Source organism: Medicago truncatula, chromosome 2 (genome assembly GCF_003473485.1).
Source record: "Medicago truncatula cultivar Jemalong A17 chromosome 2, MtrunA17r5.0-ANR, whole genome shotgun sequence".
Classification (NCBI taxonomy): Eukaryota; Viridiplantae; Streptophyta; class Magnoliopsida; order Fabales; family Fabaceae; genus Medicago; species Medicago truncatula.
Window position 1 is genome coordinate 4,716,517 of NC_053043.1, and position 21,480 is coordinate 4,737,996.

The 21,480-nt window shown below is 32.0% G+C and overlaps 3 protein-coding genes, 1 long non-coding RNA gene and 1 other non-coding gene across 5 annotated transcripts; 3 read left to right on the forward strand and 2 right to left on the reverse strand.

Moving 5' to 3' along the window:
• Positions 1-1,329: 1,329 nt before the first annotated feature.
• Positions 1,330-2,665, reverse strand: LOC11439314 (auxilin-related protein 2). Its single transcript, XM_003593705.4, has 2 exons — positions 2,249-2,665; positions 1,330-1,833 (listed from the first exon to the last, which is right to left on the reverse strand). Exons 1-2 carry the CDS (start codon positions 2,293-2,295, stop codon positions 1,491-1,493), a joined length of 390 nt encoding a protein of 129 aa, XP_003593753.1. The 5' UTR covers positions 2,296-2,665; the 3' UTR covers positions 1,330-1,490.
• A 1,389-nt stretch (positions 2,666-4,054) lies between these two features.
• Positions 4,055-5,553, forward strand: LOC11439315 (uncharacterized). The gene is made up of 2 exons (XR_003008978.2): positions 4,055-4,172; positions 5,154-5,553. It is a non-coding gene; the product is annotated as an uncharacterized lncRNA (long non-coding RNA).
• Positions 5,554-7,086: 1,533 nt separating this feature from the next.
• LOC11440808 (F-box protein At1g49360) lies at positions 7,087-9,622 on the forward strand. Its single transcript, XM_003593707.4, has 2 exons — positions 7,087-7,127; positions 8,527-9,622. Exon 2 carries the CDS (start codon positions 8,549-8,551, stop codon positions 9,500-9,502), a length of 954 nt encoding a protein of 317 aa, XP_003593755.1. The 5' UTR covers positions 7,087-7,127; positions 8,527-8,548; the 3' UTR covers positions 9,503-9,622.
• Positions 9,623-15,550: 5,928 nt separating this feature from the next.
• On the reverse strand, positions 15,551-15,623 carry TRNAA-UGC (transfer RNA alanine (anticodon UGC)). Its single transcript has one exon. It is a non-coding gene; the product is annotated as a tRNA-Ala (tRNA).
• Positions 15,624-15,694: 71 nt separating this feature from the next.
• LOC11423417 (50S ribosomal protein L34, chloroplastic) lies at positions 15,695-17,597 on the forward strand. Its single transcript, XM_003593710.4, has 2 exons — positions 15,695-15,916; positions 17,067-17,597. Exons 1-2 carry the CDS (start codon positions 15,733-15,735, stop codon positions 17,315-17,317), a joined length of 435 nt encoding a protein of 144 aa, XP_003593758.1. The 5' UTR covers positions 15,695-15,732; the 3' UTR covers positions 17,318-17,597.
• Positions 17,598-21,480: the final 3,883 nt, after the last annotated feature.

Here is a 21,480-nt window from a genome sequence, read left to right on the forward strand (position 1 = left end):
CAACACAAAACTAACATAGAAGCGTCTTCAAAATCGTAGCCCGATTTTGGGAAATCAGACTCCGATTTTTTACGAGACAACATGTCTCACTTAAGCTGCACAATCATACTACGATGTCACCAAATCGTAGTACGATTTTTCTCCTCTTCAGAATTACAAAACAGCCATTTTTTTCAGCTTCTGACTCATGCATAATCACCTGAACTTAACCAAAACTACATAAAAACTATAACAAAATGATGTATGACCTAATGTCATCAATGATACAAAGTAATTGCAAGCAGAAATATTAATGTTGCTTCTAAATGTTAGATATGTGATGGCTTGTAGTAAGGTTATACGAAAAGGATAAACTCACAATTTAAAAGGTGTTATAAAAATTTCGCTAATAATTTAGTTCATTTTATTACAGTTTGGTTAAACAAGCTAAGAGCAACATATTTGTTATGTCGGCGACATTGGATTAAGAAATATTCCTATTTGATTTTGGATTAATAGAATTTTATACGGTTATTAGTTTTGTAAATGAACATTAGATTTTGAGAAACTTAATTACTCGTGTCCATGTGTGTTTCCCTTATAGTTGGTGGTGATTGTTGTCTCCTCACTAAGTCTTTATGACTTACCCCTTCTTCTTACATTTTTTCAGATTCAAAGTCAAGTGCGTAGAAAGCTTGTAGTAGAGTTAAACATCTGTCAATGTCATCCTTTTGGGTAGGTCTCCTCTATGTATAAACTGAATGGTGTATGTAGCTGCAGCTATTGGTAGTCGACAAATGTTTTGTTTTGAGTTGTATAAACATCTAGTTATGTCACTTTGAGATTCTGCTGATAATACAAGTATATAGACAAGATTCATATCTTGGAAAGTATTCAAAATATAGAGGATACTATGTCAAAATTTCAGTGGATATCATTACAAGTGAAAGTCAATTTGAAAATTGTTTAAATTATAGTTTGTCAAGGGTCGTTAATAGACTTGCCGGACTAGGATGTTCTAGTTCATGCGCCGGTCACGAAATTGAATTTTGGGTCGTGACAGATTTCACTATAGTTTCTCATGCATCCGTGACTGTTTCCCATACATTTTTTTTTATTTGATCATCTAGATTTGAGATCTTTAACTTTGCGATTCCCACACCTTTAATTTCACTTCTGTTTCGATTTCATAAATTAAATTTTACATGAATTTGCGATCCAAATAAGGAATTAACAAAGGGCAGTGCAGTTTGAAGATTAAAAACGAATACTGTGACGACTGGATCCAGTGGAAAACAAATTGTTATGCTTAGTTTGAAGTTAGTAAATTTGTCGAAAAAGAATCTAGTGTATCTCACTAAATAGATAATGTGACATATATAAGAACATTCAATTAACATTATATGAGTTGGTTCTAAAGAACAGATGAAAGTATAAAGAGTCATTGCGAGCAAATATTAAATTGCAGAGATCATACTTATAAAGAACAATATAAAACAAGGACTAAATAACTATGAACAACAGTTCCAACACTGTAGAAGCCTTTTCAGCGGGTTCTTTGTTGATTTTGCAGCAGCCATTTCTTCATTCTTCTGTTGGTTCATCCTTTCATCAGCTGCAGCTCGCTCTTTGGCCTCGGTAGCAGCCCTTTCTACCTTAACTTGGGCGTCATTTTCAACCCTTTTACGTGCTTCCTTCTCCTCTCTCTCTGCAGCAGCAGCCTTTTGCTCTACAGCTCTTACATCATCACTCCGGCGTGCTTCAGCAGCTGCTCTTTCACGATATCTTCTTGTAGATATTTGTATGTTCTCTCTTGCCTTATGTCTCTCCGCCCTTTCCTGCTCTTCTCGTAACCTATATAAGCCGTATACATCATAGGAAAATTTTTAAAATTAGTGTCAATGTCGTGTTCTATGTTTTATAGTTTACAAGTGACGTTTCATACTTTGTAATAAAAGTGTTACCAATTGATTTTTTATCTTTCAGTTGTCTAATGTTTGAAACATCTAATAATTTGAAAGGTTTGTAGTTAGGGACAGATTTTTTAAAAGAGAATCATAACAGGAACAGATTTTTTAGAAGAGAATCATAACTAAGAATGAAGGTAGTAGCAAAAAACAAAGACTATTATGCAAGTAAAGTCAATGGTACCATCAAATTTTAAGGCTGCGTTTGGTCTGACTTTTTTGAATCATAAAAGAAGGAAAAAACAACCAAATTCAACACATGTGGTTATTCTATGCGATATAAAGTAGGAAAAAAAACTGACCGGGCATGGACGACAGCACAAACAACAGCAGCATCAAAGGCACTCATGATGAAGAACAGAAGCGGCGACGAGACAAGGAAGAGCGATGAACAGAACAGTCGACAGTGGAATTTGAAAACACAGCCTTTTGCGCCTTTTAATTATGAAACTCTGTTACATTCAGATTGAGGGTCGATACTAGTTAGGCCAAGATTAAAGCTACAGCCCATAACAAAGTGAGAAAAGTGCGTTATTTTCTGTTATTTTTCATCGCCATATCTTCAATCTTCATCTTTTGTAACAATCAATTATCATATCCCTTATATTATTGGTTATTTGATAATCTTGTCATTTTTCCATTGAAGTGCCAATTTACTATATATCTACATCATTGATGTATAATTGTCGACAAACCTGTAATGGAAATACCTGATCACAAAAATAATATTAGTTCAAAGATTTTACAATTTTTTTTAGTAATCTAACTAACAAACCCTAAATTCTTTAAAAAAACTAAAAATTCCTAAATAGCTAAGGATGTTAATAATAAATAAACCTAAAAGAAATGAAAAGATTTGACCAGATTTTATTTTTGTGACCCATGAAGTGGAAATACTTATTAATCACAAAAATAATATTAGTTCAAAGATTTTACAATTTTTGAGCAGGGGACATTTACTTGGCTCAACAACCACTTAATCAGCCAAGGACGGATCCAAACATAATATTTTGGTGTGGCTGAATTATATAAGAAACTATGAACTAAATTATACTAAAAATAAGAAATAATATTGTTTGTCTTTAGAAAGCACAAGAAGATCAAGAGCTAATATGAAAAATTCTTATTTTTGCTTAATAATTACTCCCTCTATGTTCTTTTTTAACTGTCGTTTTGAAATATTAACATCAAATTAACGAAGTGTATTTTTGCACCTTTACTTCCAATTACATAGACCGTTATTTTAATCCACCAATATATTCATATTTTTTTACACACACTTTCTCTTTACAATAATTTAATATGTTATCTTTCTTTCGTAACAAATAATTGTTAGTTAGTATCTTTTTCTCCAACAAATTCTTATTTTTTGCACACTTTGTCTCTCTCATAACAAACAATTATCAATTTTAAGATAATAAGAAACAAATCTTGTTTAAAAAAACAATCAAATTTTGTTTAAAAAAACAATATTTAGTTTTCCAAATATATAGTATTAATTAATTTTATTGAAAACGATAAGAGTAATTGACAAATAGTATAATTGATAAATCGTATCCTTAAAATACCAAAAGCACAATTAAATAGGAACGTTAAATCCGCACTTAAACGACACTTAAAACATAATAGAGGAAGTACTATTTTTTATTGCAAGGTGAGAAAATTTTGCATGAGATCTACATCATATATCACTATATGTATTTATGATTCAATTCTATAACATATTCATCACTACACCAAAGTGGCTTAGGTCTTTATACATCAAGTTATGGTTCTAGGTTTGATTCCTTAAACTTAATTTTTATGATTCACTCGTTTTTTTTTTTTTTTGGTACAATATGATTAATTCGTTTAAACGAGGAAGAATAGGGAATGAGAAGAAGAGAAGGAAACAAATCAAATATGGGTGGTTCACCATAATATACTATGGACCTGCAATCAAACGGTTATAATCATGTTAAAAATATTAGACATCAAAAAACTAATTGCGAGGATCAAAACAGAAAACGGCAGAAGACATAAGGGATCAGTTTGAGACACTTTATAGTTAGGGGATCAAAGTGAAAATCAAAAATAAATTAAGGGACCAAATGATATATTAAGTCTTATAAATAAAAGGCCCAAAACACACTAGAGTTCCGGCAGATTTAATGAAAGCGTAGAACTGAAAAAACAGAGGTTGCCGCCTCTGGTAATTTTCTTCCTCATCAATCACATCGCTGCCTGGTACAGAACTCCATTGTTTTTTATTCAAGCTATTTCATTTTATGTTTTTCGCTACTGCTTTCATTCTTCTCTTACAGAAAGACCATATTTATTTTTTGGTTTAGAACATCATGAACTGTGTCTATGGTATCGTACCTAAGTTCTGTTCATATATAAAAAGTGGGAAACATACTTGTTAACAATTAAGCACAGAACGCGGCATCAAAACCAATACGTCAGACACACGCGACGGTCGGACACATTTTCAACAGAAGTGTCGTGCTACAACTTGTATTTAAAATAAAGAGCCCCCCCCTTCTATTTTTGCAAGTTTGTATTGAGATAATAGTCTTTTCTCGGTAACTTTCTTACTTTTCATTGTTTCCTTGTACCTGTTGTTGCTCATGTGATTGACTTCATTTTTTGAATCCACTCCATGTTTAATTTAAGGGGAAATTGCATTAACTCCCCTGTAAGTTTTCCCCTAAACACTTCAAAAAAAGTTTAGGCTGTTTTGCTCTATTGCCCTACAGGGCACTAGACTAGACCAGAGATTTTGCGGCCTAATCCTGTTTTGCTCTCTGGCCTGCTGCCCCACACCAGGTAGGGGTTGACGGATTCTTTTGACAGCAATACATACTAGCTGTGGCTGGAACTTCCGAATAAATTGAATGGTTAAGAAATTCAAGTATTATAATTGTTCTATTGAAATATAATCTCTACAATTTATTTCTTTCCTGCAGTGACTCCTTATACTCTCATTTGATTTGTTAGAGCAAATTAATCAAAGTTAAATTGAATATTATAATATGTGTTACATTATATACCACCACTAGTCTCTGGTGATTTTGCTATTGCTTCTTTTATTTACAGACTAAGGTTTGTTGCTTTGCTAATTTTTGTTGTTGTGAATAATTTGTTAAATCATAAGATGCCGTATGAAGTATTAAAGTGATGCCCTTCTGAGTATGTATACTTACTGAACCTATTTGCATTGTTTAGTGCAACAAAGCGGAATAGCAAGATGTCAGAGGCTGATTCTGCCATATGCAAAAAGAAAAGGAATGGAGAGTGGTCAAATATGCCTTATGATCTGCTCTCAAATATTGCAAATAGGCTGGAACTGATTGATTTTACCAGTTTTACTCATGTTTGCAAAGATACTTGTGGGACACTCTATGATGCAAAAAATTTGGTGTGGGGTCAATACATTCGGTCAGTTACATTATTTGAACATCGTCTCCTTAAAGGAGTATGGATCCTGCCAAGATATCATAAACACTAAGATCAAAGATGGTAACTTGTTGGGGTCATATTTTCACTCTTTCATGGATTTCTTTTGTCATTTTTGTTCTTTGTTTTATGGATTTAGTTATCTAAAACTTGAGATTTTATTGTTTGATCTATTGACTAAACTGTTTTATGGTTAAGGATTTGCATAACTTTTTTTATTTTCTTGTATGCTTTTACTATGAAGTGTATGTATTAGCATCCAAACAACCAATGTTTGTACGTTCAAAATTGGGGTAACCTTTGGGGGTTAACCATGCGTGGGGATTGGGGAAAACACTTCGAAGGGTGGATTTCATTGAGAAAAATAAATTGACATAATTTGCTAGACAAAATTTCCACAATTTAGGTTGTTTAACATGTGCCCTTAGCATTTCCCTTAAACTTTTTAACTATTAACATAAATATTCTTAAGTCATGAATATTCTTCAGACTTAAATATAGTCATATTTGTAAGCATATGTACTATACTGTTTTATATTATTAACATGGTTGTTGCGAGTTTGTTTGAAAATTCATCCTTTTTGTTTTTGGCGACTTTGAATTTGTATTGTATCGATGTACTCTGTCAATTTGGATGAATGAATATCGTTTATTTTTGTCAAAAAATTATTAAATTTAATAAAATTTCTATAAAAAAAATTAAAACGACACTAAAAAATGACTTTCTAACTTTTGTATCCATGTACTATGTCTCTTTTGCATTTAAACGCAAGCCAAAATATGACTTTCTAACTTTTGTTTCGCCTTATGATTATGTAATCCTAAAACGACACTAAAACTCCATAGTTTTGGTTCACTGAAAATAAACACACAACCTAAATGGACATCCACATTTCCTTGAACTTGTGTCTACTCATTTCAACTTCTTCTTTGTTCCTTTATACTTACCACCTCTTTCACATCCAAGCACAAGCTGCAATATTCTTGGTTTGTAACCACTATCAAATTTATCTGTTATAATAGTAAATCATGCCTTTCTTGCATGACAACAAACACAATTAATCATCTCTTCTCGATCTTCATATTTCTTTTTAAGTACAAAATATTCCACAACATCAATGGAATATACCTCTGAATCCGAGTTTGCAACAACAGGAGATTCAACCATATCTATGTATATATATTACAAAAAAAAAAATCATTAAAGCACTAATCAAATGCAAATAACATAGAAAAAATATCGCAATCCAGAGAGGGTTCAATACGTATCTCCCGAACTCGTTGTCATTATAACTCAGGATTTATCTCCCAAAGGTTATCCGACATCAGGAAAAACAAAGCATAAACGTAATGTAAATGAAAGTAACAAGCTTTACCTCTTATTTGATCGTAAAAGAGTGAAGATTGACCCTATTTGATAGAATGATGTGACGAATAACCCCAAAATCGTCCAAAAATCACAAGCAAGATTGAGTGTAAAAGTAGAAATAAAAGTACAACCAGTTGTTTCTGACATATAAAATGACCCGTTTTGGAGACCCAAAACACACCAAAAGGGAGGTGGGGTGAGGAGACATTGGGGACCAGAAAAGCAATCTTCCCTTGAATTTGATTGTCATAGGCTTTATAATAAACGAAAGCCCAAAACACACTAGGGTTCCAGCATATTTAATGAAAGCGTAGAACTGAAAAAGCAGAAGTTGCCGAGTCTTGTGTTTTTCTTCTCACATCTCTGCCTACCTGGTATGTTCTCTCTTCTTCAATCCTTGTGTTTGCTACTTTCAAAATTACAAGTGCATGTACTGAATTCCATTGCTTTTCCTTCTTTTATTTATTTTTTTAGCTATTTTATTTTGTTTAGAATATGGCTTTACCTGCGTGAAATAGTCTTTGTTTATGCAACCACTTTCATCCCTAATTATAAACTATGAAGCACCGACACGGTATGTGATCACATGTGTTGATGTCGGAAACCGGGTACATTTTTGCTAATAAGTGCATGCCCGTGCTACATTTATAAATCTCCTTTAAAAAAAAAAAACTGTCCTCAACTACAAGTTCTTTATTCAAATTACTAGATGTTTCAAACATAACCCTAACTAATACCGGTACTAGATAATAAAGATGAAAACAAATCAACTTAGTATAAACAACCCTAACTCATTAACTGCACTTTCTAATTTTTCGTACTATCTATGAAGGATAAAACTTACATATAGTGCTTATAGTGTTGTTCTTACGTTTCCTCAAAAAGTAACGACCGCTCTTTTTTTATTCTTAGAAAATCATGAACCGTGTCTACGTCATAGTACCTAAGTTCTATTCATATAGGACAAGTGGGATACATACTTGTAAACTATTAAACACAAAAACTCCATTACACTTAGGACACCGACACGGGACGGCTATGACTTCTAAAATATAGAGACGGATGGAGTGTATTTTACGAAACCGTCCTTTTTAAAAAGTGTCAAAAGGCAGTTTACTATTGTTTTGCAATGAACAATAGTTTATTGTCGATCTCTTTCAAAAAAAAAAGAAGGAAAAGATAATTACCGTTTATGCACTCTTTATTGGAACTTTTTACATAATTATTGGCTCATTGGCGTGGCCTAAACATAATTTCATTGGATCTATTTATTAGAATTTTATTGACGTGGCCTAATCAGTTCATGCTCTCTTCATTGGAACTTCTTTCATAATTATTGGCTTGGCCTACACATAATTTGATAATCAATATTGGAACTTTTTCCATAATTATTTTAGTCTGTTGTTCTATACAAATATGATCCCTGCAATTTGTATTTTGGCCGCAGTGACTCTTTATACTCTCATTTGAAATGTTATAATATCTATTACATTATGTACCGCTACTAATCTCTGGTGATTTTGCTATTTACTTCTTTCATTTATAGACTAACCAGACATTATCACCATGTTATTTCTTATCCTCAGATTTGAACTTGTTAAACATGTTTGTTCCTCTGATAATTTTTTTTGTTGTTAACAATATTTGATAAATCATATGATGTCCTTTTGGTAGAAATTAAAGTGGCGCTTACACCAATTATTAACGCCCTATTAATGTTGTTAACATTTTATTTAGTATGTATACTTACTGAACCTTATTTACATTGTTTAGTTAAACAAAGTGGAATACCAAGATGTCGGAGGTTGATTCTGCCATCTGCAAAATGAAAGAAGAGTGGTCATGTGTAACTTATGATCTGCTGTCAAATATTGCAAATAGGCTGGAACTGATTGATTTTACCTGTTTTCATTGTGTTTGCAAAGATTGGCGCTATGCTACTGAACCTTTGCATGAAGCTATATTTAGTGGATGTGATCCATGGTTTCTGTTGTATGGTGAAGAAGGTCCCCGTTGTTTGGTACTAATTAACAATGATAAAGTCTACACTGTCCAAATTCCAGAACTGGACAGGTCAACTTGCCTTGCGTCCTACGACGGATGGCTGCTTGTCTTTCGCCATGATTCATTGTTTTTCTTTTGCCCCTTCTCTGGAGCAAAAATACAACTTCCGAATTGTCCATTGACAAAATCACATGACTATATTGCAGCAATTTCATCTGCTCCCACATCTCAGGATTGTATTGTTGTCGTGCTCGATCGCCCCAATCATTTTCAATTTGAACTGCACACACTTTGTCGGGGAGATGATATATGGGTTAAATACCAATTCAATCTCAATGAACATTTGTTTCCCTTAAAAAGATGTGCAATGTTTATTGAAGGGGTGTTCATCTATGCCAGCAATAAAGATGTATTTATATTCGACGTTGCTAATACCAAACAATGGAGCAAGTGTAGTTTAAGATCTATACAAGATCAACCTGATGATGAATCAGGATTAAAATTTAGATTGAAGGATCTATTGTCAAAGAAAGCAAAAAAAGAAAAGAAGCATAAATCAAAGGATCTGAAAAGGAAACTAGGATATGATGATAATGTTGCAATAGCTACATGTGGGACAATCTATGATGCTCAAAATATGGTGTGGGGTAAATTCATTCATTCTGTTACAGGATCTAATAGTCGTCCTCTTAAAGGTGTATGGATCGTGCCGAGAGATCATAAACACCAAGATCAAATATGGTAACTTGTTGGGGTCATATTTTTCACTCCTTATAGATTTATAGTTAAGGATTTGGGTAACTTATTTATTTTCTTGTATGCCTTTATTATGAAATTTATGTATTCTCTTCGTATCTAATTATAAGAAAAAAAAACAGTTTTTGTCTCAAATTATAAGGAAAACAGACCAACTTTTACTCTATTTATGATGTGTTTGCTTTGTCGGTGGAAATTCCACATTCAGCCAAAATCACGGTAGCAATCCATGTTTATTGTGTAGCTAGGAATATTAGCTTCTTAAAATCACGGTAAAAACAGCTCCAAATGCACAGCAATTGTGACAAAAAGTTAAACAAAACACATGCTTAAAAAAAGCTGTTATGAATTCTCGTAAAATTAAATGTAAATTGCATTCAATGTGCTCCTCCTCTCCTTTTTTCTATGATGAATAACCAATGAAAATTGTTTTAACATCTTCCCGTTAAACTTATTCTAAGGAAAACACAAAAAACTATACTCCAAATCATGTTTTAGTGTTCTTAATAAATGTGGATTGATTTTTTTTTTCTTCCTATAATTTGAAACGGAGGGAGTATTAGCATTCGAACAACTAATGTTTGTATGTTCAAAATTGGGGTAACCTTTTGGGTTAAGCATCAGTTGGGACTTGGGAAACCATTTTTCAATGGTGAATTTCTTTGAGACAAGGATAAAGTAGAGAGATTCTTGGAGTTGGAACAAATACTTTACAGGGAATACTTTTTTAGTAGAGTTCATGATATAACAGTAGAAGGTGAAAAAACTATTACACTTGGATTAGATAATAACAAAAAACATGAAAGAATTCAAATGTAAAATGAGTAAATATAGATTATTTTATTATTATACTTGCAACAACATTCTGACATGTGTTTATCGTCAACTGGAATATTTTTCACATAAATAAAAGAACTTCTGATAGTTGCACCAGTATCTGACACTGTATTTTGATGGGAGGGAATAAATAAACCCATTCACCTAGAAGAATTCCAAATTTATGGTTTATATAAAAATTGAACTACAAGTGTGTGAAAATTTGCTCTTGATAAAGGATAAGAATTTCATACTATGTATATTGTGATGACAAACTTCAAAAGTATGATTCAGCCAGTAACTTGCGACTTCGTGTATCTCTCTATTAGGTCAGCAAGATCTCTAACCAGTGACTTTGGGTCATATCTTATAACCACTTTAGGATCAAGTAGGGTGTCAACGACTATCTGCAAAATGATCATGGATTCTTCTTTAAAAAAAATGATCATGGATTCTATACCATTAAGGTTTTCATATCAAAGACGACAACAACAATTTTCTTATAAACACATGACATAAACATCCAATGTAAAGCGTGACTTTTGAGCACACCAATTTTACAATGTCACTCCATGCCTCAGATCATCACAATAACAACTCCTGAGCAGTTTAATTTTGATCCACTCTCTAAAAATTTTAGAGTTTGAATCATGGTTCAAACAAGTTTTAAGTTGATAGTAAATCACATTCACTTCGCAAATCAAAATGCAAGATCTACTCGTGAACTTGTCCTCATGAAATCTCAAACAAAACATCATAGGAAATATATTTACCATGCTATTAACAACAGAGATTGTACCACTCTATTTTGCATAATTTGCAGATTTGGGAGACATAACAGTTTCAATTGAAGGGGACAACGGAAGAGTAATAGAAACAACGATAATTGGCATCCCAAACCTTTCAATTTTATGTGAAGTTTCTAAGGTAACCCATTAATAATAATAGTGACACCAAGTAGTTTCAATAGGAAGGAATTCTCTCAAGATTCTGTAAACGGTTACAAGGTTCTCCATATGTTCGATTTAGAGCATCCGTAATAGCAGTAACAAAACAAGAAGCTGAAAATCCGTTAGTCTTCCGGTCATGTGTGCCATTTAACATAAGAACCTTCATTTTTTCAATCAAATTAGTGAAAAACAGAAAATTGAGCGAAAAACTAGATAACTTCAAATGTTTGAGATTTCTAAATATAACCCACCATTACTCAACCAATATAACATATAATCCAGTGTGAAGCTCATGCATAGTAGCGCTCATCAAGTATTTTACATTTATGCAAGAAAGCATTAATCACTCTCTAGTTAATAACAACATGCCTGGCATATCATGAAACATGGGTTTAACATGTTGGAAAATAAATGCACGAGGCTTAGTTATGGAACCACTCCCAGCCATTAAATGGATTGAATTTGAGGTTCAAGTTTAACAATTAAGATGACGAGAAATACCCTAAGGCAGGACCGTGAAGGAATAATCACCCCAATCCCCAACCATACGTAGAAAAGTTTGCAAGTCAGTAAGCATCTAATGGGAGATCAAAAGTGTCATAAAGAGTGAAAGCTAGACGTCCTAATCCAGCAAAGTTACATATTAATCTAGTAAAAGTTGCCTAAGAATACTGGGAAAGTTCAAGTATCAAGTATTTCATATTCAGACACAAGATCTCGATACATTCACAATATTCAAGGCAAATAATGCTGTCAGGTAATTAAAGCCCAACGAATGAATGTGAGAGTCTTAGCAATGAGGGTCAGATTGAAGTAAAAAGGGAGCCCATGCCATACACAATGCAATCTATTCAAAGAAGAGAAAAAGAAGTTTCCGTTATAAATTGAGCATGATTAGGAACACAATACCAAATTCAAAGTTAGATTTCGTCTAGTAAGATAATATTTTCATAATAGATAAAGGTAAAATAGCACCCACCAAAGGAGAGGGAAGCACGTGAAAGAGCTAAAACCATAAGGGCTGAATCTGAAGTACGAATCAAGGTCGAGCGTGTTGCAAAAAGAGATGTTGACGAGGCCAAAGAGGGTTGCAGGCTGCAGCTACTGTAAGTTTGGACCAATAGAAGAATGAAAATAATCTTGAATCCTTCTTTGGCATCGGTGCAAGACCCAACAGTTCTCCAAGGCTTCTTAGGGCTAACTCTATGGCGAGACACTAATGTTAGGCACTGGGAACATCATCTTCAACAGGAAGTGTCGTTTCTACATTTTGTAAAATAAAGAGACAAAGGAAGTATATTTCATGATATTAACCTTTTGTTTTTTTTAATAAGTTTGTATTGAAATAAAATTTTGTTGTTACCTTTCTGACTTGTTTTTTTTTTGTTGGCTTGTATTGTTGTTGTTCATGTGATTCATTTGATGTTTTGAACACACAAAAATCTCACTTAGGCTTTTCTTCTCAACTATAATTTCTCCCACTGTCAATGGAACCATCATGTTAAATCCTCAGAACTATGAAGGAAATTGACTTTCAAAGCTTGAGAGCTTGAAAATGAGAATTCTCAAAAGAAATTATGTTGAAAAGATGCTCAAAAGAAAAACAATGATTTTATTTAGGAAAATGATATTTGGTGCATATTTGGAACTTAACCAACTATCAAAGTAACTAGTATCCTAAAGTACTAACATAATTTTATTCTCTTTAACTATCACTATTCATAACACAACCTCAACATAATTTCATTCTTTTACTTATCACTATTTTTAACAGATGCTCAACATCTTGGCTATAAATTATTTAAGGCTAAAGTGTGTTATTCGTCTCTTTAAATATGACTTGTTTGAGTTTTGGTATCTACAAAAAAATAAAAAACGTTCCAGCAAATTTTTTTGTTTTTTAAAATAGTATCTAGGCCCATTTTCTTGCCGATTTTGCCCATTGCTACTTATTTGGCAGATGCTGACTATGTAAAGTTGACCACGTGTCATCCAGGTGGTAATTATCATTTTAATAAATCATAAAATTGATTTAGAAATTAAAAAACATTTAAAAATCCTTTTAATAAAAATAAATTGATTTTCTAAATTAGAAAAAGAAAGATAATTTTTTCTGCACATAAATATCATAACCCAATCTTCATCCCAAAATTTCAATTCTTAATCCTCAATCTCAAAATCACATCTAAAAAAATAATCTTACACACACAAACAAATCAGACTCATCCCAAGTTCAAAGAACAAGCAACATTGCAACACGAAACAATTGTCAACATTGCAAATGAATCTCAACACTTCATTAACCAAAAAACCTAATCAATCATCAACATTTCGGTGTTGTATATATGTGTGTTTTTTTTTCTTCTTTCTATCAAATATGATTAAAAATTAGTATTTTAATATTTTTGTGTTTTATATAATGTAGCGGTAAAACTCACCGACACTGTTCTGTGAGTTTAACTTAGTTAATAAGCACATTGCATAAATATGTAAGGGTCAGCGTTCAAATCCCGCATACCCCCACTTCTCCGCATTTAAAATATGTAAGGGTCACTACACTAGTTGATAAAAAAAAAAAAACTTACACAGTCCTCGTGAGCTTAACTCAGTCGTAAAAACAATTTATAATATATGCAAGGTTCGAACCCTGGACACCGCAAAAAAAAAAAAAAAAAAAAAAAAAAAACTCAAACTCGTACTCTAGGTGTGGCTTTATTGTAAATTTGAATTCACCACTCAAACATATCAAATGTTTTTGCAACTTTTTTTTTCTATAAAACTTCTTAATTATAATTAAGGGATAGAGCTTCAATTAAATGAAACTTAATATTGAAAATATAACTTTTAAAACTTTTAAAGTATTAAATGCACAATTTCCAAAAAAATATATACTCCCTCCGTCCCTAATTAAAAGACCCTTTTGAGAATTTTTTTGTCCCTTTTTATAAGGCCCCTTTGTTATTTCCAACTACATTAATTATTTCTTTACATACATGCCTCTATTTATTATACATTTTTTTCTTCAATCAACAATAAATAACATGTTGAAAACATAAACTAACCTTCTTTCTTAAAGATAAAATTGTAAAAACAATAGTGATTACAAACAACTTTAATACAAATATCCAGTATCTTAATTCCCATGATTTTAGCAAAAGGGTCTTATATATAGAGACGGAGGGAGTATATATTTGGTTTCTATCATCCCCCTTTTTTTTTTTCTTTGTCCACAATTTAGCTGTGACGAATAACATTATTCAATTAATAGCTGCCTTTTGATTTAGTGGTGACATGTTATTAGACACAAATGTGTAAAGTGGACTGAGTTTAATTAGATTAGAGACAAAAGGGGTCGGTTTATTCTAGATAGATTGGTCATTCCTTTTTATTTTTTCGTTTCTATTTTCAATTGAGATTGGAAACTTAGAGATACAAATAATCACAATAAATCCTTGTTGATGGTTTCAACTACTCGAAGGAGACATGAAACAAAAGGGATTGGTTTGTGATAGGGTTCTAATTTCCTGTTGACTATATATAGGGGGACATATAACCAAATATCACAGTGATCAAAATACCATGACTATAGATCAGAAAGTTGACGACTAAATAATTAATTGAACTTGTGATTGAAGTTAATATTTCAATAGGAAACAAATGAATATTGTTTCATGACAAAAAAATTAAATAATATTGCAAGACGGCGAACAACACAACGTAGCACTCAGACTACGAAAAAATTAGATCAATTTAAAAAATCACTTATTTTAAAAAATAAAGAGAAAAGAAAATGAAAAGATGTGATTTCATATTAAAAATTAACTCAAACCACCTTTCAAATAAAGAAAATGAAAGAGAAAAACATAGAAAAACAAAGAAAATTACGGGCTAATTGGAGAAGGAGAACCTACAGAAAGATATAACAACACACCAATACCTTCAAATTTTGTCTTAGTAAGTACATATTATTCAATCATTTATTGTCATATTTTATTTAATTTTAGTTTGTTTGAAGCAAATTTAATTTTTGAGTTAATTTTACATCTGGTGTTGCTATCCAACAAAAATCTCCGATATTTTTTCATTTTGACAAATTAAGGTAATTAATATTAAGTTAAAAAAATGAAAAAAGAAGGAAAAAGGTAGAAAAGTTCTTCCAAAAAACAAAATAAAAAAAATAAATAATAAGAAACGAAAAAGATGATGAGATGCAAGCCTTGCAAAGGGGTATAGCATAAAGAATATGAATGAAAAAAAAAAAAAAAAAAAACTGGAGATGCAGGGGATCGAACCCTGTACCTCTCGCATGCAAAGCGAGCGCTCTACCATTTGAGCTACATCCCCATCTGTAAAATAATCGTATTAAAATATAATTATTCTTGAAACACTTTCAACAGTACTCACTGGTTTAAAAGCCGAAAACACGTAGCAAAACTCACAAAAAAAGAGGATAATGGCTTCGTTATCATCTTCTGTGTCTCCTTTGATATCCATGAAATTCAGAGCACCCACTTTCACTGCTTCTTCAAAACCATCTTCAATCTCTCTCAATTCCTCCAAATTTCGTTCTCCATTGCTTCATTGCTCATTCACTTCTTCTCCTACTTCTCTCTCTTTCAACTCTTCTTCCATTTCAGGTACAAACTTAATTTCTTAATTTCTTTTGTAATAAACATACCTGTACTGTTAATTTTTCAATTCATGCCTCAAACATTGTTCAATTTTTTTGTTATTGGGTATGCAATTGGTAATTCTTCCAAAAAAAAATGTTTTATTGTTGGGTTTGATTGAACTTGACTATGGTGACTGTTTGGAATGGAAGTTTAATTTTTGGGTTTGAAATGAAATTTTATCTCTGAAGTTTATGCTTCTGCATTTGTAATGGAAAATGGGGTTGTGTTGTAAGTGGATAAGATGTCTTGTAAATGCTAGCCATATTGTTACATTCTTTTTGGATGAAATGCAATAAAAGACACCTCTAGAATTTTAAATGTAATCTAGTAATTTAATGCCCTTGCTTCGTGCTTCACCGCAACTAATTTTTGAATCCGAATTGAATAGAACTAGTTTTGAATGTAGTACTGGTATGTCTCAATTCATTTTTTAAGATGTTGAATGAGTAGAAAAATGATTTTAATTGGGGTGATGAAAATTGTCGCTCTACTCTCTCTAAGGATTGTGGTTTTCTAATACTACTTATTGATATTCATATTACTAATGTTAACATTGCTCTGGCTTTGGAGGAGTTGTTTGATACATTATCATAGGACATTTATTTTTTTGTTGTCTGGTTTTTATTAGAATGATGTTTGTTGCAATTCCATGCTCATCTTGATCTCAGCATGACTTAAAGTTAGGAATTTGGCAAGTCGTTATTAGAGAAAAGATACTCTGCTGTTTACCTGTGTCAGATGGAAATACTTCAAAGACATCCTTTGTAAAGATTTGAAACTTGAGCAATACCTCAAGATAGAAATACCTCGTTAGATTGAATTTTAACCGTCAAGGGTTCCATGTAAATATCAAAGTGTGTTTGGTGAATGGCACAACAGCGACACATGTTACAGCCAAATTTTTTATTTTCTCAAATTATGATCGGTGTCAACGGGTCCGTGTCAGTGCTTTGTTGGAAATTGTATGTGAAAAATAGAGAATACAAAAGAGGTTGTAGTTCTTTTGCAATAATGGATGCTTTGCTTTCAATTGTTTGGTGAATTTGTTCAATCTGCATGTATATAGTTAAAAAATTTGTTTGGATTTAGCTTGTTTTGATTTCTCCATGTCCAGGTTTGTCACTAGGATTGGATTTGAAACCTAATGTTGGACCTAGAAGACAAAATGGTCGTCTGGTTATAGTAGCAGCAGGCAGACAAGCTCTTTGTTTAACCAAGAGAAGTAGATCACGAAAATCATTGGCACGCACTCATGGATTCCGCAAACGAATGAGCACAACAACTGGAAGAGCTGTATTAAAGCGACGACGTGCCAAGGGACGAAAAGTCCTTTGCACCAAGAGCCACCCAAATAGTGGCAAATAGTCACACAAGAGCCTAAAAGTATTATATTTGTGTATTTAGCTCCTTAAACTTGGCCGCATTTCAAGGTTTTTCTTTCTTCTTATTTTCATAACAATGGTTTTATGTACTCCTTTATATTTAAAACTTGTATTATTTTAGGCAAAATCTTTGTTCCAGTATGCTGCAAAAAATATGCAAGAGACTTGATGGAATGACCAACAAAATCAGTTTTGCATGTATAACAATATCTCTTATGTGATTTTTGTTAAATTAAAATGACCGTACGTTATTTAGTTGATTATGTTTTGGTGCAGATATTTATTTATGCACTTGTTTGTTGCAATTGATCTTTCACCAACAGAAGTTTTGTTCAACTTTTTTTACATTAGTGTGTGTTTTAGGCAACAAATTTTATTCCAGTAATTCGATTTATTATTATTAGTTCGTGTATGTTTCATTTATTGTCAAATTGTTAGAGTTACACCTTGTTTTAAATTATATATCATATAAAAACCAGCTTTGTCTTAGCTTTCAAGTTTCAACAAATAATACCAGCTTTACTCATAATACCATAGTCATGATAACTTCTATAGAATGCCTTAAATGGCAATCATGATTGCTATTTGATGAGGTCATGGTAGTAATTGTTGCCACTAAACTTGAAGATGTCCTAAAGAAGTCTATTTTGTACTAAAACCTCAGTTAGTTCTAGTATATAATGGTTGGATAAAATGAACAAGGTATTTGTCTAAAGCTTTCAACTTTGTTCAGATTTTTTATTTTATAGAAAATATCCCACGATGTGCTATCACTCTTCATTGAATCAAATGAATAGATTTAAAAATAATGGAATTTTTTTATCTTTTTATTTTACTGAATCACATGAATTTTTAGTTAAATTTTACCTAACTACGTCTATGAAATAACTATTAAGAAAACAGGAAATTTAATACCTAAATTGGAATTTGCAACAAAAACAAACAAATAGAATCCAACTTATAATATAAATCAAAACAAATCGATAAATTTCACTTAGACTTTGGAGTATTTTTAAGAATCTCAAAACAAAAAAATGAATTCTATTTATACAATTAGTATAGTATGCTATTACATAATTCTAATTAGATTGAAAACCCAAAAAATGAATTCAAGATTTGTTCGGCTCCATGAGATAAAGATATTTTGTACTCATTTTAATATATTTTTGTTTTTTAAATTAAGCAAAAATTGCTTAAACTTTACAGGAATTTTGTTTAAACATTACCCAAGGATGAGGGATCAATTAAGTCTCTCACCGGTGGACCATGAAAAAATTACAGTTGAATTTATCGAATGGACCAGATTTGTTAGAAATAAAAATGAAAACTTATGCACCTTTCCACACACAATCTTGTCTCGCCTCTTCTCCTCTCCCTCCTGTCAGGTCCGATCACCCCACCCTTCAGTTTTATCTGATTTGTTTTCCTCTCAATCCAATTTGTTCTTCTATCTCAGAATTATAGTATCGAAATTCATGGCAAGGTTGAACCAACCACCCAACACTGTTACACTTTTAAAAAAAAGGCAAAACAATAGAATATAATCATGTTTTATTCAATTAATATAATTTATGATGCTTGATAGAGATCGGAAAGGTTTTGGTCAAAGTGAGATTTGTCCCCTTGAATCATACCTCAGCCAATAAATGTGACTGTTATTTTCTTCAAAAAAAATTGTGATTGTTATTTCTTAAAAAAATTTGTGGATTCTATTGCTGATTTTCTTAGTTACGAGACTAAGGGTGCTTCAAAGATTGTACTTCTACAATGATCAATGAGTATACCAAGTGTTGTATGATTTATGAAGTTGTTTAGTAAATCGAATTCTGAGAAAAAATGAAAGGTGTAGCGGTGATGAAATGTATCATAGGAAGAAGAGAGGAAGAGGTGAGATAGATTGTGTGTGAAAAAGTATAAATGCTCTCATATTTATTTTGAATGAATCTGGTCCCTTGATTAAATCCAACTGCATTTCATTCGTGGTCCACCAGTGAAGAATTTAATTGGACCCTCACCCTAGAATCCACCAGTAATGATACATAAAAGTTTATTTATTTATGTAAGTTGTTTTCCAACTTTTTGTTTTGCAGAAAAGTATCATTTATTTATTTGCTTTGTTGTGATGTGTGTTTAGTAAATTGATTTGCGTCTCATTTGGTTGGAATCAAAGTTGGAAAATTCAAATGTTTCAAACAGTTTGATGTGATCACTTTCCGTGTGTTTATATGCATGGTCTATGGGTGTGGAAAATTCAAGTGCTTATGAACAAAGTTTCACCGGGTATACGGATTCGAAGCTACTATCAATCAATAACAAAAGCATAATTAAGAAACAAAATAATAAATTTTAATAAATTTATTATTAATAAATTTTTAAATAGCAGCGCGTTAAAATAATTGAATTCCCTGTTCATTTAAAAATAGTCAAACATATATAAGTTTTAAGATGCATCTAATAGAAAAATTATGTGGATTGGGTGGAATATGTGTGTGGCCGGGTGTGGTGAGGTGGAAACGGTTCATCGCTTATTTGTTTCTTGCAATGTTTTTTTTTTATGAATTATGGCATCTTGTTCGTGATTGGCTTGGGGTGTCTGGGGCTGACCGCTTGATATTGCTGCTCATTTTCACCAGATCACTTTTTTGGTTGGCGGTTCGGTTAACAGACGCTCTTTTATACAACTTCTCTGGCTTTTGTGTGTGTGGATTATATGGATTGAACACAATAATAGGTTGTTCAAAAATGAGTTGAATTCGATGTATCAATTGCTTGAAAAATATAAAAAGTCACTCTTATTGGTGGATGATGGTTGCTAACACCGTGTATGTTTTAGGAGTCCATAGTTGGTTTACGTGCCCTATTGTTTGTCTGGGCACTGGATAACTCTAACTTCGTATGTTGAACATCTTTGTATTTTTAATCGTCTTCTGTAGGCACATCTTGTGCTGAAGAAGCGACTTCATTGTTAATATATATTCCATTTTTACTTGTTAAAAAAAAAAAAAGATGCATCTAATACAAATCTCACAAAAAATGTCAAAAAGTGGATTGTTACCTTTTCGCACTTTTGTAAATATTTTATCACTTTCATAAAAGGGAGAATATCAATTATTATTCTGGGTTTCATAAATAATACAACATTCTCAAAAGTGTCATCTATTAAAACTTTCTTTCATGAGAATATAAAAGTCATTAAAAATAAACTTACATGAATTAAAATATATTTTAGGATAAATAACATTTTTTTTATCAGCCTATGGAGGACACACCATAGATATATTAAAATGAAAAGTAGGATAAAAAAAAGAGGGGGGGACGACCAAACCCTCAAAATGTTAAGACAATCTATAACATAGAAGACCTAGTCTATACTTAACCAAATCTTCACTAATTTGAACATGTGTGGAAGACCACCAAATAAAATCATTGATAGACAGGTCTAAAGTACATACTCAACTTATATGCGCAACAATTTCCCTATCTGAACATATAGGACATCATGAAATTCATTAATTGCAATAGAGTAAGACAATTAATTCATCTATTTTTGATATGCCAAGGAACAATTTGAATTACTTGATGGCTAAGGTAAACATTTTTTAATCACTTTCAATCCAAATATTATGCCAATTTTTCTGGTAAACACATTCCATTGCAAGAATGACTACCAAAATCTAAGCAAACAGAGCATTACAAATTGCAAGGTTTGAAACAAAACAATCAAAACTCTCTCCATGATTGCTTTTGTAGATGCCTACAGAAGTTGTTGGTCTTGGATTGCCTTAAGTTATGCCATCAGTGTTCCACTTTATCCAACTATGGATAGGTGGCTGTCAAATAACCTCAATAATTTTGGTGTTCTTTGATGATGAGTATCCATTTTAAAAGCTTTCAAAATAAAAAATGAAAGATAGTTGGACCATTTATTAGCTTTGCAGGGTTACCAGATAGAGAAGCTTGAGTTGTGATCATAGCAATAATTGCATTTGTGGCAAGTCTTAGGTTTTTTTTTGTTACAAAAGTCTTGAATTATTGAATCTGATTATTTCTACAATACCACATAGGATAAACAACATTAAATAGATACAAAGTAAGTTATATTTGATTTGAGATTAAAAAAAATATTTATTTATATTTAAGATTCGA